At 36.0% G+C, this 17,564-nt stretch overlaps 1 protein-coding gene across 2 annotated transcripts in view; it reads left to right on the forward strand.

Annotated features, from left to right (window-relative positions):
• Pdzrn4 (PDZ domain containing ring finger 4) overlaps nt 1–17,564 on the forward strand; it is a 385,332-nt gene that overhangs the window by 353,743 nt on the left and 14,025 nt on the right. For both annotated transcript variants that reach the window (XM_046436374.2, XM_058576451.1), the window contains 3 exons: nt 8,062–8,160; nt 10,622–10,684; nt 17,176–17,277. In XM_046436374.2, the coding sequence (XP_046292330.1) occupies nt 8,062–8,160; nt 10,622–10,684; nt 17,176–17,277 (264 nt within the window). The remainder of the gene's footprint in view (nt 1–8,061; nt 8,161–10,621; nt 10,685–17,175; nt 17,278–17,564) is intronic.

Here is a 17,564-nt window from a genome sequence, read left to right on the forward strand (position 1 = left end):
CTTGAAAAAAATTTTAATGGTTTATACAGCATGAAGGAGGTATTTTCCTTTGATAGAACTGGGATCTGTCTTGCATTGTAATGTAAAGACAACATAGAGGGTGCATATAGATTGATACAGTGATTGAAGGGAATGGAGTATCTACATCTCAAGCTTCCTCTTACTCCATGAAATATGAAAGAGGGTGATTGTTTAAGCCTGAACAGAGAAAAGACACTAAGGGAGAGTTGCAGAGAAACGGGATATGAAATACCAGTCTGGCAGAGTGGCAAGTTGAGATCATATTGATCTATCTAACTGCAAAAATGTAGTCCAATAGTCCAATGAAGTGAGGTTATCAACTAAGAGTGGGCAGTTTTTGTTGGAAATCTGAGAAAAGAAGAGAATATATGATGTTTGTTTTGTTTGTTTGTTTAAGAAAGTGGGAATAAGGTTCTGTGGTTTGGATCTGGAATGTCCTCCAAAAGCTTATGTGTCAAAGGCTTGGTCTTCAATGCAGCAGTGTTCAAAAGTGGGGCTTTGGGAAGAGGTCAGACCATGAGGACTTTGACCTCATGAGTGGATAAATCCACTAATAGAATTATTATGTGATGGCATTGTTGGGAGGTGATAGAAACTGAAGGAGGTGGGTCCTTGTTGGGGGCTCTAGGTTACTAGGGGCATGTGCTGAAGCAGGTATATATCATCCGTGGCCCCTTCCTTGCTCTCCCTCTGCTTTCTGGATGCCATGAGATGAGCAGCTTTCCTCCCCCATGTCCTTCTGTCATAATGTTCTGCCTTGCCTCAGGCCCAAAGCAATGAAGCCAGCAACCATGGACCAAACCCTCTGAAGCCATAAACCAAAATAAATATTTCACTGGGTGCAGTAGCACAAGTATGTAATCCCAGTAACTCATGAGGATGAGGCAGGAGAATCACAATTTGAGGCTAGCATCAGCTACTGAGGCCTTAAGCAATTTGGTGAGACCATGTGTCAAAATTTAAAAATTAAAAATTAAAAGGTCTGGCGATGAATCTTAGTGGTTAAGTACTCCTTGGTTCAATTCCCAGTACCAAAAAATAAAATAAAATAAATATAATTAAGTCTTTATTCTTTTAGGGTTTTTTTTTTCCCATGTATTTGGTCACAGTGACTAACACATACGGTAAGTATGGTATGATGGCGTGATTTTAGGGCAGCATTGTCTGCCCATTTGGGTTTTGTTGAATGAACATACAGTGAAAGCTACCAGTCTGGTCACTGTGGTGTGCATTTCCTCCAGGACCCCAAGTTGCTGAGGTGGGAATGTTAGGAAGTGAATATTTAGGCTTAACTGCAATTGACCTTTTTCTGGGTGAAATTCTGAAAGATGAGAACAAGGGAGTGGTAAATTTTTATAAAAGATGATTATGCATAACTCTGGATTCAAAGTCATGTAAAGAGCGAGGTGAGGGTATGAGGCAATTATTCATAATGAAAAGTGGAAGGGTCAACAGGTTCAAGGTCTAGCTGGAGAGCAAAGGTGCTGGAAGGGGAATACATGGGTATCTGAGCTCATCAGAGAATGAGCTCAAATGCTTAAAATCGCTATTTTACAACCTAACCAACTCTGGAAGTTATATTTTATGCATAGTCTTTCCTGCATATTGCTTATGGCATCTTAAGCTATATTGTTGGAGAACCCCCAAAAACTAACCTGAGAGGAACAAAACCTCATCACAGATGCCATGGATAGTTAACACCACAAGAAAAATAATAAATGATCATTTTAATGTTCAATCAAAGCTCAAGACTCAACTGTGAGAAACACTGGTTTTCTGGATTCCTGCAAATGTAAACTACATGTTTATCTAAAAGAAATTACAATTTCCTCAAAGGTTACAAAAAGCAAAACTTCTAGGTGGGGGCACATCCAGTGTAAACAGAAGGTTTTCTCTGGTTTCCTTGTATGCCTTTGTTTGTTTTTTCAAACAGCATATTTGTAGAGAGGCCATCCCAAGACTGGATTCCGCAGGGTCAGTCTGAGTTCCTAGTTGTCACAGTGGAAGTAATGACATAAAAGTAATGGGCCCCTTTTCACTTATCTCAATTTTATGTTTCCCATTTTTATTACTGGTCCAAAATTCATGACTTTGACTATTGATAACCAGCAGCATGAATCTACTACTTCAGTTGACAGTATAGATGGAATTATTATTTTTTTCTTTATTATGGAATGAAAGCCACTCGATATAGGTCATTTCTCACTTCCTAAAGTGATCCACAGCCCACAGTGAGAAGCCATAGCTCACCCATTTCTGTTTCCTGAAGAATTCTCTAAGTCTATTTTGAAGAATGGGTAATTGAGGATCAAAGGCTGCCAATATTTCAGAGCAGTACCATTGAAACAGAAATAGTTCAATAAGGGATTGAGGTTAAGGATTCTAGTGAAGAGACATGACAAGAGCTTTGTCTTTCACCCTATATTTCTACAAAAATGTGATTTGGTTACTGTTGCAGCCACTTGCTATGAATAATACCTGGAGCAGCATGTGTGGGCCTGGAGCACCATTGTCAGATGCGTTTGGGTATTCCAGAAGTTTTATTATTTACTTCCTTCTAAGTATGTTACCTGGTTTTAATTATACAGGGGATAATGATTTTGAAGCAATCCTTCTATAGTAAACTATCTAGGCTTCCCTTATCTGTAGGGGTTAAAATTTTCACATTTTAATTTGATTTTATTTTAAAGAAATGTCTTCTTTGAACAATTAATCATGGTATTTCACTAGTTACTAATCAACATTAAGAATGTAAGACAGCTGGCTGTGGTGGCTCACACCTGTAATCCCAGCAACTCAGGAGGCCAAGGCAGGAGGATTGAGAGTTCAAAGCCAGCCTCAGTAGTTTATCGAGGTACTTGGCAAGTCAGCTAGACCCTGTCTCTAAATAAAATATTAAAAAGGGCTGGGGATGTGGATCAGTGGCTAAGTACCCCTGGGTTCAATCCTTGGTACCAAAAAAAAAAAAAATGTAGGACAATAATAGATTATAAACACTAAACTTGTGTAACAATGCATATGTTGTTTTATAATAAAACCAGCAAGATAAATGAAACAAAAATAAAGATATGGACATAATAATCCCCTTTCTTCCTTGTTTCATGTAATAAATAACTGTCCTGCTTAGTTCTGGTTCAGGCTTGATTATTGCCTGCTCCCTCTGAATTTTCTCACCCAGAGGAAAAACTTACATGGCATGGGGTGGTGTTTTTTAGAGTTTGGGAGTAATTCTGTTTAAAAACCCATTGCAGGCAGCTTCAAACCTTGTAAACTCCTCCATCAAGACAGTCCTGTCTAGAAAGTAAAAGTTGTTTGTTTGTTTTTTTAAGTTTTTATTCCTCCTCAATCTCAATCATAAAAATTATAAAAATTCCATAGCACTCGTAGTATAGCTGACTTATACAAAAATCTCATTTTTCAAAATAAATACATTTTTATTTTTAATTGAAACATGGTAATTATGCATTTTGATGAGGGGCAGTATGCTATATCAAGATATATATATATATATATAATGTGTAATGACCCAGTCAGGGTAATTAATGTATCTGTCATCTCAGATATTTGTCATTTCTTTGTCCTAGGAATATTCAAAATTCTCTCTACTAGCTGTTTTGAAGAAATCAATCAATTATTGTTATATTATTCAATCATAGTTATCCTACAGTCTGACTATGCTCTAGAACACTTGAAGTTATTCCTCCTACCTAGTTGCACCCCAGTGTGTGTTAACCATCCTTTCTCCATGCCCTCACCCCATTCCCTTCCCAGGCTCTGACAACCACCATTCTATTCTCTCTATGAGATCAACCTTTTAGTTTCCACATATAAAGGAAAACATGGTGCTTTCCTTTGTCTGCCTTGTTTACTTAACCTAATGCTATCACCTCCAGGTCTATCTTTGTTGTTGCAAACGACAGCATTCCATTCTTCATGTATATATACCACCTTTTCTCTATACATTAATTCATCAATGGACACCCATGTTGATTCCATGTCTTGGATACTGTGAATACTGTTGCAATAAACATGGGAGTAAAGATGTCTCTTTGTCATACTGATTTCCTTTTCTTTGTATAAGCCACTGGATCACATGGCAATTCTCTTTCTAGTTTTTTGAGAAAACTCCATACTGTTTTCCACTACAGGTATACTAATTCACATTCCCAACAGTGTATGAGAGTTTTTCTTTCTCCTCACCCTTGCTAGCATTTATCACTTTCTTTTTTATAATAGCCATTCTAACTGGGGTGAGATGATATCTCATAGTTAAAATCCCATTCTTGTCTATGATTAGAAGGCTGTTTATCAGCAAGTTATTCTTACTTTATTCCTCTACTCCACCCTCAACCTACATATAATCAGTTTCTTGCAGGATTAGATACCATAATTTGATGTGTGTGTCTGTGTGTGTGTGTCTTTATGTACTTTCTCAGAACAGAGCATCTTGAAGCCCATTTAAGTCCAAATGCACGTGGTCTCTCCAGGTGTGTGCAGTGATTTTTTTCCACTGCAGTCACTGATGACTTATGGGTGGTTAGCACTGCCATCCACACAGGCTTGGCTTTGATTTGTATATGCCTATGAATTGTCTCCATGGAGAAAATGTACAGAGGTAGCATTTCACTTTTATGTTTTTCATCAAACAGTCTCCTAGTGACAGAGGAAAAAGTATGAAAGTTGTTAGGGAAAACATTCTCTATTACCAGGAGGTTGTTTCTTCAGAAGTCAGGGCTTGTGTGCACTGTGAAGGGAATACTTAATTGAACCTGTGCTGTAAAATTCCTTTCAAATAATAAGAGTCTGGAAAGCCACCTTTGCCTCAGACAAACAAATGGGCTTCAGGTATCTTCTTATAAGTTGTTTTGTCATAGAACTAAAGGAACTTTGATTCTAAAATCTGTGTGTCGATGTACCAATATGTAATGTGCAGCAGTTGAGACCTTTTCAGACGAAGAAAGAAACGCCAGTTTGTACTGAGGACTGGTGTTTCATGGATTTTGTGAGGTCAGGACGATCTCACTTTGGGGGTCCCTCACTTCCTGAAATTCTGTCACTTTAAGTTCAGTCCTTTGAGCTAAGCTTTGTATTTTCAACCTATATTAGTATGACCTGAAACCTGCTTGGTCACATTTTAAGTGATCTTTAATGATGATCCTATTAAAAGAGATTTATTTATCAATCATTTCTCAAAAGCTACTTGTGAGAGAATGAAAGCCCATGCCAAATGCCAGATTTTGCTAGGTGATAGGTAAAATGGAAAACCTACCATTTTACCATTTCTACCCAGAAAAGCAGACCTCAGAAACTCCAAGATGCTACACATAAGAGGGGTTTTGAGTGTCTTAAAAGAGGGGTATCGAAAATAAACATTAGGTAGATAACATTGAGACCTGTTTTAGAGTTTTACTTAGGTAAGATGAGAATATTGAAAAATTATTTTGACCTTGGGATCTTAGTCTCCTTTCTCCTCTGATTCTTAGATAGAAGTTTTGATTTGGAATATTAAAGCCTTATGGGTAGATTCTGCTTTTTTCTTTTTAATAGATACATTTTATTGCATTGCCAAAAAAAAAAACGATAATCATCTACTAAACAAACCCCAATATCAAGGCATACGTTGAGAATATAAAAAAAAAAACACTCCAAAAGAGCGTTCCCTTCCAAAAATGTCTTCCCACAATATTGTGAGTTTACAGCAGGACATTGAAAGTCAATGGATTTCAACTTTGACTACAGCTTCTTATTTGCCTTGATTTAAAAGCCCAGTGTCAGTTGTTTATGGAGTATTTAGGTTCCCTATCGGTCTCTGAGGAATCATAGGCTCCTTTACTAACTGCATACCTGGTTGCTGTAATGGAAGCTCTTCTGTCACTGTATTTCCTTCCTAATAATACAGGTTTACTCAAGTATTCCTTCCCCCTGGAGGCATTAATTGTTGCCAGTTTTTAAAAGACCCTTGCTTGGTGTGTACATATTTGTTTCTGGTGCCAAATCATGTTACTATTTACTGTTCTTCATCTATATCAGGGGATTTTTTTCACCTTTTTTGGTGACTGTTCAGAATACACCATAACCTTTTTAACCACTAATATAATTTGTAATACCTTTGCCCACCAGCAAAAAGTGAGTTCTTCAGAGTTTCATGTATTTCACTAATTTGCAGCACTTGTCTCAGGATAGAGGACTTAAATTTAGTTTTATTTGCTGTTAGCTGTGAAAATTATGGATCACTGGAGTCTATGATAGTAAATACCCTAAGGATTTACACATAGTTTATAGCATATCTTTAAAATAAATGGTCACTATCCAATGACAAGGACTTCACTGAAACACAAAAATTGAAAGGGATACTATTTCTTCTAATTTAGCAAAATGTTCTAGAAAATATCCTCTTGTTTGAAGTGAAGTGAATCTTCTTTATTTACCAAATAGTTTGCTAAATAACCATTTCAGATCCTCGACAGTTAATGTATATTTTATGTCTTAGTCCATTCTGGCTACTATAACAAAATAGCATAAACAGTGTGGCCCATAAATAGCAGAAACTTATTTCTCACAGAAATAGAGGCTGGGAAGTCAACATGACAGCATATTGGTGTCTGGTGAAGGCTCACTTCCTTTTAGAATCCACATTCTCCCAGCTTGTTGCAAGCTAGCTCACTGGGACTTCTTTCATAAGGAGACTAAATGTATTCATGGAGTCTCAATCCTTATGTTTTAATCACCTCCCAAAGGCCCCAACCACCTAAAAAATTCACTTTGGGATTTGAGTTTCAATATATAAATTTTGTGAACACAAACATTTAGACTGTAGCACTCTACTGTTAAACTTAGTAATCTTCTTTATACACACACACACACACACACACACACAAATCTATTTCCCTTCAAAGAAAAACTCCATAAAAGTTGTTTTGTAAAATGCAATGTGCAGTAGAAAATATTTTGAAGTAAAATCAAGCAACCTTCCTGGCGTTTACTGAGCATCAAGACCATGCCTCTTGCAGGCAATGGAGAAGGGGCATGAAGCAACACAGACAAAGGCATAATTCCCTCAGAGCTGAGTCCCAGGAACAAGATCCAGACTTCACTTCCAATTTAAATATATTTTGTCCTTCCTCTTCTGATTATTTACTATATAGTCTTCATCCAATAGGAACAAGTGCTCCATGATTAGAGCATCAATTTGTGTTTTAATGCTGGGAATTAAGGTGATTTATCCTGAAGTCTTCTGCTTCTGAAAGTAGTACAAGTCTGTTTCATTATATAAAAGTGAAATACACTGAACTTTTTATTATTTTACTGAACATAAATCAGGAAATAGATTCAGTATACATTATCTAAGGTCTGACATTTCAAGCCCCTTAGCCATGTATTTCAGTAAATGTATTTTCATGTTCATTTACTGCTGCATTTTGAATCATTGCCTCTGCCCCATATGACTGTTGATGTCTCTTCCTTCAGCCTGGATGAACCCATTTCTTTCCAAGGGTGAGAGTTTTTATAAAACAATAGAAAACCTTGACCTGACCTCATGAAATACTTGCTTATTGTCACATTGTAGAGAACTCAAAAGAACTGATGGAATGTGTCCAATGGAGTTTTTTTTTTAATTTAAATTTATTTTATTAAATTTATTTTACTTAAATGTTTTTTTTTAAAGGAAAACACATTTTAGGAGATTTTGCTATCTACTTTGATATTCTCAAATATTTTATAGATTGATAATTTGTATATACATATATATTTAACATTTTGAGACTTTACATATTTCCAACTTCACAATAACATGAATATGTAAAAATCACATAATGTTCGTATTTAACAACTTCACAATGGAGATATGTAACATTGGGATGAATATTCAGAAATACACATTGAAGGTAAATTTTGATAATTTGGGTCACATGAGTTAATTTCGGATGTTGGGCAGTAATATTCAAACTTCCCAGGGTGACCCAAAGAATATTTGTGCCTTCTCCATTCTGCTGTGAGATTTCTCTGAGATAAATGTTGCTCTGTGTGCTGTTCTCTCAGGAGGTCGAGTTGTGTCGTGTTAGCAGTCAGGAGAAGCTCGGTCTGACAGTCTGCTACAGAACAGATGATGAAGAAGACATGGGCATTTATGTCAGCGAGGTAAGAATGCTGTGGAGGGGGCGAGGAAAGGGAGGGATGAAATGAAAGGACTCACAATGAGAAAATCCTTGCAAGGCTTGAATGTGAAGCATTGGCCACGTTCCAATACTGTCACTTTCAATTAGGAAAGTAAATTATGCTGCCCAAGTAATGTAATTATTATCAGCTTGTTTAATGTGGATGCTTTTACCATAGAATCCCAGCAAGGAAAAGTGTGAAAGTAGTAACATTGTGTAAATTTAAATAAATTCTCATAAGAATGCAGAGAGTGGAGCAAAGTTTTTGATCTGCAAACATTTGTCCTTCCATTCCATTGCTTCTTTTATTGTTCTGTTAACAATAGCATTAGCTAATTATTTTAAGTTAATGTTCACAATAATCACGTCTTTTACTCTAGTGATGAGATGGATAAATTTGAATACCCAAGGAGCACATCTATCAGTTTTATTCAATCCCATAATCACTTTTAAGAAGTGAGGAACTAAAGGTGAAAAACCTTTGCAATTAATTATTTTGAAAAAGTGTCCAGTAAAATTTATTACCATCGATGATATTTTTAAAAGTTCCAAAGATCATTTTATGAGAAATAGCAAAGTATGGAATTTTAAAAAAAAAAAAAAACAAACTATATTTACATATGATTGAAAATTGCACACAGCATGCAAACACACACATATAAAAGTGTGTGTGTGTGTGTGTATGTGTGTATGTGTAGAAGCTATCTATCTATATTCCTGTAGAAAAATACTCAAGAGTTACACAAACTAGATACAATTGCTCTTCCATGTTGTTCCAAGTTCTCATGGCCATGGTGCTGAAAATATTACCTAACATGACAAGCTTCAGCTTTCTCAACTTGAAATTCAATGCAACAATCTTTATATTATTGTTTTTGTAGAGCTGTTTAGAATATGAAAGTGATCACATAATTAACAAACTCAGAAAAACTACACAGCTTGATAAATGTAGAATGTATTATTTATCATTTTTCCAAAGAATTTGCTGACTGGCTATTCCGATGGAAAATGCTCCAGGGAATATTTGATCTACATACTTCTTTCAAATGTAAAGCTATGACAATCCCTCTGATTAAATTGAGCAAGTAAAAGAAATACCTACTGAACTATCTTTTGTAATAAGCACAGAGGTAGAAAGTTAAGAGTTTGAAATTAGTTTGATTATAGTTTTGAAGACAAAGTTTTAGATTGTGAATAGCTTTTAAATGGGATACAGTTGATTGATGATCCCTCACTTCCTTTCGATAAGTCTCTGTTATTTAAATGTCAGATTTGAAGCTTCACTTTCCAGGGATGATTAAGAAACCACAGGAACTGAGCATATGGACTTGGAAGGAATGTTGTTCTTACCCCTCCTCTATATAATTATAGTTGCATGTATTTGATTTATCACTTAAGACTCAGTTGTTAGGTGGCACCCCTAATAAGAAAGTAATATTAAAGATCTGGATAGACTGGATCAACTTCAGGCTACATTTGAAATACTTTGCTTGGAAAAAAGCTTTGAAGCAACAAGCCAAGTAAATAGTTTGAAACCATCAGAAATCTGCTAGGTGGAATTCCCCCAGTGAACTGTAAGTCATCACTCAAGTTCAGCACATTAAAATGCTGATACACTCTTGCTAGACCTTTAAATAACTATTTATTCTAAAATAGTTTACAGTTAAAATACTTGATCCTATATGTAAAGTGGTACTGAGTAATAAAATGTATAGCTAGGATTTCTTTTTTCATTTCTTAAGCAAGATAGGTTATAAATCCCTTCATAAATTAATATACTTATGAGACAGAAATCCCTTTAATAAATGTAGACTTATAGTATAACTATCAGCTTTTCTAAGACAGCCAGGGCAGGATTTAAAGACTGACTTAGTAGAAAGAAAATTTCCTGAGTCCAGAGAATCCTAACATTAACATTTCATGTCAGCTGAAGACCATCTGACAACTGAGATTCAGAAATAAATGAATGAATGTGGGGGAAAAAGGAAGAGAAAGAAGGAAGGGATGGATGGAAGGAGGGAGAAAAAAAAGTCTTCAAATCAAGTTCTATTCTAATCCACTTCATTTTATTATTGTTAACTCTAAAATAGTCTATTTACATTTTTAGGATTAGTAATTTTTTTTGGTACCTAGGATTGAACTCAGGAATTCATCCCCAGCCCTATTTTATATAATATTTAGACCTTGAATTGCTTAGCACCTCACCATTGCTGAAGCTGTCTTTGAATAATCGATCCTCCTGCCTCAGCCTCTGGAGCCCCTGGGATTACAGGTAAGCACCACCATGCCTGGCTAGGAGTAGTAATTTTTGATGGATAAAAATACAACATGCACTCTGTCAAAAATCAATAGAGAATTTTGAACCAGGAACTTAAAACTGAATCTGTAAGTTCTTGGGTGGATACTGACTGCCTCTTTAAAGATGTATATCCTTTCCATTTCAGGTAGATCCAAATAGCATCGCTGCCAAGGATGGACGGATTCGAGAAGGGGATCGAATTTTGCAAGTATGTGGTGTGGTTATTTCCTTAAATCTCCTACTGTCTACCCAAAAGTTTTTATTATGTTTCTTACAAAACATTAGAGAACAGATTTTGTCTTTGCTTTTGTATATTAAATCTATGAAATAGAAAAGCTACCATTTGAACATTTTTAAAGTAAAGATGGTAGCATTTCTTAAGAGTTATCAGATAATAATTAATGGGTTAATATCAATCTCTGGAGTGGGATTCCTGGACTTCAACTCCCAGGTCCACCATTGGCTTGGCTGGGCACATCACTTAACCTCCTTTCATTTCAAGTCCATTTTCACATCTTAGAAAGTGGTAACAATTATATAACCTATTATTGTTGTGAAGATCACATATTATGCATGAAAAATGCTGAACCCAGTGTGTGAAAGTGTTTAATAACCATTAGTGGCTATTATTTCTAGCAGCATCAGCAGTAACAATTGCTGCCTTGTCTAGAATAAATTAGGTGAACTTGGATCCAGATGTTCCTTTACTAAATGAAAGTTTTCACATCTAAAGAAAGTTCAACCACTCACTAATGAGTTTCTGGGGCCAGGAAATACAATTTCTTCTTCATATAGAAATGTGAAAATATAGAAAGTGATTAAATATCAGTTTAATGAGGAGACAATAAGCAGAACACATAGAGATTGCAGGACTGTCAAGAAAATTCCAGGCAAATCAGGAATAACAAAAGTTTGATTTTCTGCTCCAAACCTGCCTGTACATATTCCATCCCTTCAGAGTCCTCTCCCATAAAGAGTGGATGCAGGAAAGACACAGGCTCCCCAGCTCCTGTGTCCCCATCAACCCCCAAATGAAAACAGAGGTCCTTCTAGGTTGAGCTTCACTGTCAATCACAACTGTAAATGAGAGAGGACAACTATAATAGCAAGTTGAAGGAATACACACTGTTAAAATACCCAACAGAACTTCTAGTTGGGGTAACACAGTTTCCGTTTCTCCTTGCTGTATGTGGACCTCCAGAGGATGTTTCTTTGGAGAATCTCAGTTTCAAAATTATGATAGTTGCTTCCAAGCATTCTGGGCAACCTCTCCCAGGAAGACATCAGTTTACATAGAGGGTCACAATACAGGATGACACCGTCATAATGTGGCTGTGCATCTGCAGCCTTTTCTTCTCTTCCTTCTTCAAGGGGACACTCACTGAATCCCACCACTTCTTTTTCTCTTTTCCTCTTTGTAGCAGAACTCCCTTTTCATCAAAAAAATCTTCTACTAAGATTCCCATTAGTTAAGGACAAAGAGTTAATGATCGTTTGGGGTCCCACTAGTTTGCAGAGAATCTCTGAAGTATATCATTTTTAGTTCTGTGAGAATGGTAAGTAGTGACCTGTAGTTAAACAAAAGGGAATTGTGTCTGTCTTTGGATTCATCACAGGAAGAAAAAGTGAACCAGGAAACCAAGACATAGTCTTATTTGCCATCATATTTGCATCATCTTTCACAATCCACAGGAATAATTCAATGAATGAAATGAGCTATTCAGTTGAAAGGATGATAGGATAAATAAGACCTGAACAGCCTCATTGAGAAATTAAGAGTACCATTTTAGTGTATCATCCAGGCACAAAAGCTTTTAAAATGCTCACTTTTTAAATTTGAAAATAATTTAAAATGTACTGTTCATTGTGTTACCATCTCCAATTAAATATACTAAAAATGATGTTACCTTTTGATGCTCAGGGTCATGCTATACCCAGCAATCATTACACAATGCAATAATGAAATAAAATGCTCAATGACTGAAACATGTAGGACATTTTGTGCCCTGATATTAAATGACCCTATTTGGATATACTGAGTCTACATATTGTCATTTTTCTTACTGATCTCTTGGCTGTCACCAGCTGCCACTTCTTCTCACCATCTACTCTCCACCACCACCTCCTATTATTTTCTCACCTGACTTCTTTGCTAATTTCCAGCTAACCAGATACACAAACACAGTGATTAAAATTAGTCCTGTGGGTGTCATTTTAGAAATAAAATTCACCTTTCCATACATACATACAATGTTTTGACATTTCTAGAGTCTCAGCTATATTGTGGGTGGATAAATTTCTGAAGAAAAATCTGCAAGATAATAAAACATTCCTTAATGGAGTTGGTTCATTGAAGAAACAACAGCAGGATTGATAAAGTGTTGTTTGCTGCCTGATTACTTTATATTCTGTGACAAATATGTCACACTTAATGAATAAATACATGTCACATTAAAAAGCCTAGAACTCAATTCTATCTGCGCACATAGGCAGCAATGTCTTAAGGGTGCTTGTGGAATTATATTAAGTAAAACTGTGACAAAATTGTACCCATAGACAAATAGCTCCCATATGGCTGATGAGAGATTATGGGATACCATGTAATGAACAATTAATGACTTCTTTCCCAGGGAAATGAGAGTGAGGGAAACAGAGGATTTACTCCTTATCCTTGAGGTTTCCTGACTGGCTTTTATTTAAATGAATCTCTTTAGAGCAATTGGGATTCTAATTTTCTGTTCACAATGACCTAAGTAGAGCACAGTTTATGGTCCTGCCCTTAGTGTGTAGCTAAGATTTTTTTTTTTCCCATTTGGCACACCAGGTGCTTGTGAGATGACCTCACCCAACAACATCACATGTACTCACACTTAGGATAGCTTCATGAGAACCTTGTTGGTTCTCATGTATTTTCCCTTTGCAAGCTCTTGATGGTTCTGTTTCTGTGCCACTGCCTAGAACTTGTGTCAAATTCATCCACAGTAATTATCCTAGGGAAGTCCTCTTACAAAATTGCACATCCAAAGAAAGTATTTCTGAGCTAGAAAGCAAGAGTTAAATGCTGAAATAAATTATCAGCTTTCCCAAGAAGAAACCACTGTGTCCTGTTTTCTCCTTGGCATGGTAAGTGTGTAACACTCCATGTAAGCAGCCCCGTCTCATGCTGGCCAGGAAGTGGGACATGTACCGAAGGATTACTTCCAGACAGATCTCTGCCAGAACTCAACAGTGGAATATGGAGACTTCTGATGAGCCCTTTCTGTGTGCTACACATAAACTTATCCTCAGAATTTCTTCCTACTTTTGAATTTTCTTCCCTATGAATAGCTATTTCCTGTTGGTGTTCTTTAAATATCTATATCTCTATACTTTGTACTCACCCTTTTCTCTCCATATTAAAATATAAACAGACTTGAAATAAATCTTTCCTTTTCTACTTAAGATTATTGATTTTTCCTAAGAAATTCTGTAGGTAGTTGGGTGCCAAGAATTTCAGTCACCAATCAACCTCTGGTACAATAATATAGGAAACAAAAATTGATACATATAAGCAGAGAAACTATATCAGACCATTTCTAAGTATTTAGGCTCATTCTCTCTCATGTCCATGCAGGAGATTGGGCCTAAAGTGATATTTTTGACTCCCAGATCTCTCCTAAGACAACAGTAATACCCATCTTGAAACTAATCTTTACATATGATTATGTAAACTGAGATATATATTATCCACAAATATTTCCCTCATTTATTAAAACAAGTTACATATTATCTCCTTCTTGGTTCTCTTCCTCTCTCTCTCTGCTTAAAATTGTAAGAGAAGAGACTTGACTAGCCATATGTCTCCTTCCCTTGCTGTGAGGTTCTCCACCTTTATGTCAGTGTGGGGTCTTCTAGGCAACTTCCCCACAAGCAGTCCTGAATCCCTAAGCCATTTTTTTCAGGAGCACAGGAAATTGAAGTTTGGAGGCTCTATGTGGTACCATTCCTAAAAGCTTTTCATTTCTTGAGAGGAATCTTCTGAAACACATGTCTGCATTTTTTGCCTTAATATCAGTTTGGGCATGAAACCAAATCCTGAGTACAATGGGATCTACCAACCAGTTGGCTAAAGTGTTCCTTATTTTGAAAAAGAAAACAGTAAATTACATTTTAATGCCATATTTCTGAGGCAAATTCATTTCATCCTTGGTATGATTCTGCCTATAAGTGTTTCTGCAACAACTGATCTGCACCAAGCCCTCCCCAAATGAAAACTAGGACTAATTGGCAGAACTGGAGACCAAGCTCTCCAGAGGAGTTTTCAGAGGAGAAAGATGAATACCAACAGGAAAGGGACTGAAAAGAGAAAACCATATTTTTCCTGATGGCTAAGAGTTAATAAATAGAAGGTAAATATCTTTCTAAATAGAACCATGTTTAGTGCTGTGGATTTAATTATTGTTTATGAATATATTTGCTTCGTTTAACAAGAAATAAAAGGAAAGAGTCTTGCCTTTACTGAGAATTAAAGTATAAATGGTGATAACTATAATAATTGCATCAATACTAATGTGTACCAACATTGAATACGATTTTTTGTACCAATCACTTATTTAAACCTTCTGTAACAACCTTCTGTACCATTATTATATGCATTTTAAGATAGCAAACATAATTACAACTTTAGACTGATATGAATGAGGAATATTTAGATTGATGGCAAGTGAAATTTAGATGAAGAATGGGGACATATGTTCATTTTTGAGTGGAGACCAGGGGGAAATGTAGTAAGAATTATATTTCAAACAGAAAAGGTGAAGATAACTTGTGTGAAATCATTCAGCTCAGTTAAAATCAAAATGTGCCCATAGTGGGGAGGAGATGAAATGATTAGGTTCATGTTTGACAAACATATAATTGTATTACAGCTATACTACTAAAAGAATTATTATAAAGTGAACATAAGCCCTCCAAGGTAAAAGAGAATAAAAATCATAGTCATTATTTTAAAATAAGACTTAGTATAGAATGGAGGAGGTACAGTAGAATCCATGAAGACCCAAATTTATCTTTGAGAAAAAAAAAAGACCTTGGATTCAATACATACATAACTTTTCTGATACATTTATCAGAAAGAAAAAAAACCACAACAGACCCTTTTCTGTCATTATTCCCCATTTGGGGATCATGGATCCTGTTTTCTAGGTTGACAGATTTTATTTATGGTTGAAAAAAAAATGCACATGAAACTTGTAAAAGTTGGCTTTCTTGTCTACATTGTAAGCAAGAAACGAAGGTGGTATTTGCATTTGTCAGAGAAGATGTAACATGTGGGTAGGATTGTGTGCTTTTTAAACATATGATAAGAGGTTAAGAATAAAGATCATAATTATGGGGGCTGGGATTGTGGCACCGTGGGAGAATGCTTGACTGGCACTTCTGAGGCAGTGGGTTTGATCCTCAGCAACACATAAAAATAAATAAATTTATTTTTAAAAAAGACCATAATTGTGGTCTAAAGTTGAGATTCCTTGCTTCCTAATCATTGTGTTTATCCTCCTTTCCTCAGCCAGCATCCCTGAGTCTCACAGGGGAAAACCACAGTAGTCTACTTAATGTTTTACACAGCAATCCTTAGTTAAAGGATATTAATTATGGAAAAAAATGGTTAGTGCAGCCATATTTTCCATATGTCTCTTATTGAAATAATTTAATAATTGTCTTAGGTAAAATATATGAAATTTTCTTTTCGTATCTTTTGATTATATATTAGATATGAAAATTTTTATTGTCTTGAAATTCAACATTTAATATAAGATTTTAATTTTTAAATAGTAAAACAAAAACTAAAAGCTAAATACATTTGACCATGAAAGTCTAGTTTAAATTACAAACTTTAGATGTTTAATTTACTCTATCTTTAGAACTTAGAAAAAGTAAAAATGCAGATTTCAAATGCCATAGGCATCTTTTCTGTGTAGCTTAAAGTTTACTGAAGATCAGTTTCTTTCCCCCATTTTTATTAACAAGTCAAATTTATTCTATGTTAATTTTTAAAAACATTGAAGTATAGTTAAGATATTGCATGAGTTTAGGGTTAGGAAATCTTAGAAAGGAGCTGGAGTTTTGATGAGGAGGTTACTGATGAGTTTCTCCTTTTGATTAGCTAAGCACTGAGATACACCCTGAGTGATGTTTGGGCATCTGAGTCAGACCCACACACAAATATGAAATGATTAAGTGAAAATGCAATCAGCAGTGGCTTGGGAGCATCGCCTGGTGAGAGATAATACTGCAGCCCTCTAATTGGCTCACAGCAAGCATGCAGGATGACGGATTTCAGTTGTGGTATTGCCGGTCCTGCTTCCCCCAGCACTATTATCTCAGAGTGACACTTCCATTACTCTGAGCGGAGAAAGATGAACGTCACCTGTCAGGGGCTGGTTAATTGTGTTGCTAGATGTATGTTGCCAGGGCGCAGGTTGGACATTTATGAACATAACTGCTTCCTCTGATGTCCGCCATCCTTCAGGGATCGATATGGCTCTTACAGTAAGCGCATAATTGAGTGAAGGCACTTTCCACGGAGGGGCTGAAGATGAGCCCATTGTGTGAGCTTCATTGTCCATACATTTACCATAAATGAGCTGATATTTGCCATTTATTGTGCGCAGCATTGTGGAAATGGAAACTAATGTGCCACTTTCATTTGTTTTCTAGATAAATGGGGAAGATGTCCAGAATCGAGAAGAAGCAGTGGCATTGCTGTCTAGTGATGAGTGTAAGAGAATCGTGCTGCTTGTTGCAAGGCCAGAGATTCAGGTCAGAATGGAGATCAAAAGTCCTCAGACTGTACTCGATATTCACTGACTTTGTGGATGAAACTACAATCATTATCTACTATTCTACATCAAATCAACCTCATAGATACCTGTAAAACCAAGCATACAAAATACAACCAAGACTGATCTTTTCTAATTTACCAACTTTACCAAAAAAAAGTATACATTGAAGACTGCCTTATACAGAATACCAGCTAAATATCCCACTTGAGGATATTTAAAGCACACAAAATTGAATCATTATTCTCTCTTTCCATTTGCCAGTTT

This window comes from Marmota monax, unplaced genomic scaffold (genome assembly GCF_021218885.2).
Source record: "Marmota monax isolate L192 unplaced genomic scaffold, Marmota_monax_Labrador192_F-V1.1 WCK01_AAM20220418_F8-fsc00012, whole genome shotgun sequence".
NCBI classification, from domain to species: domain Eukaryota; kingdom Metazoa; phylum Chordata; class Mammalia; order Rodentia; family Sciuridae; genus Marmota; species Marmota monax.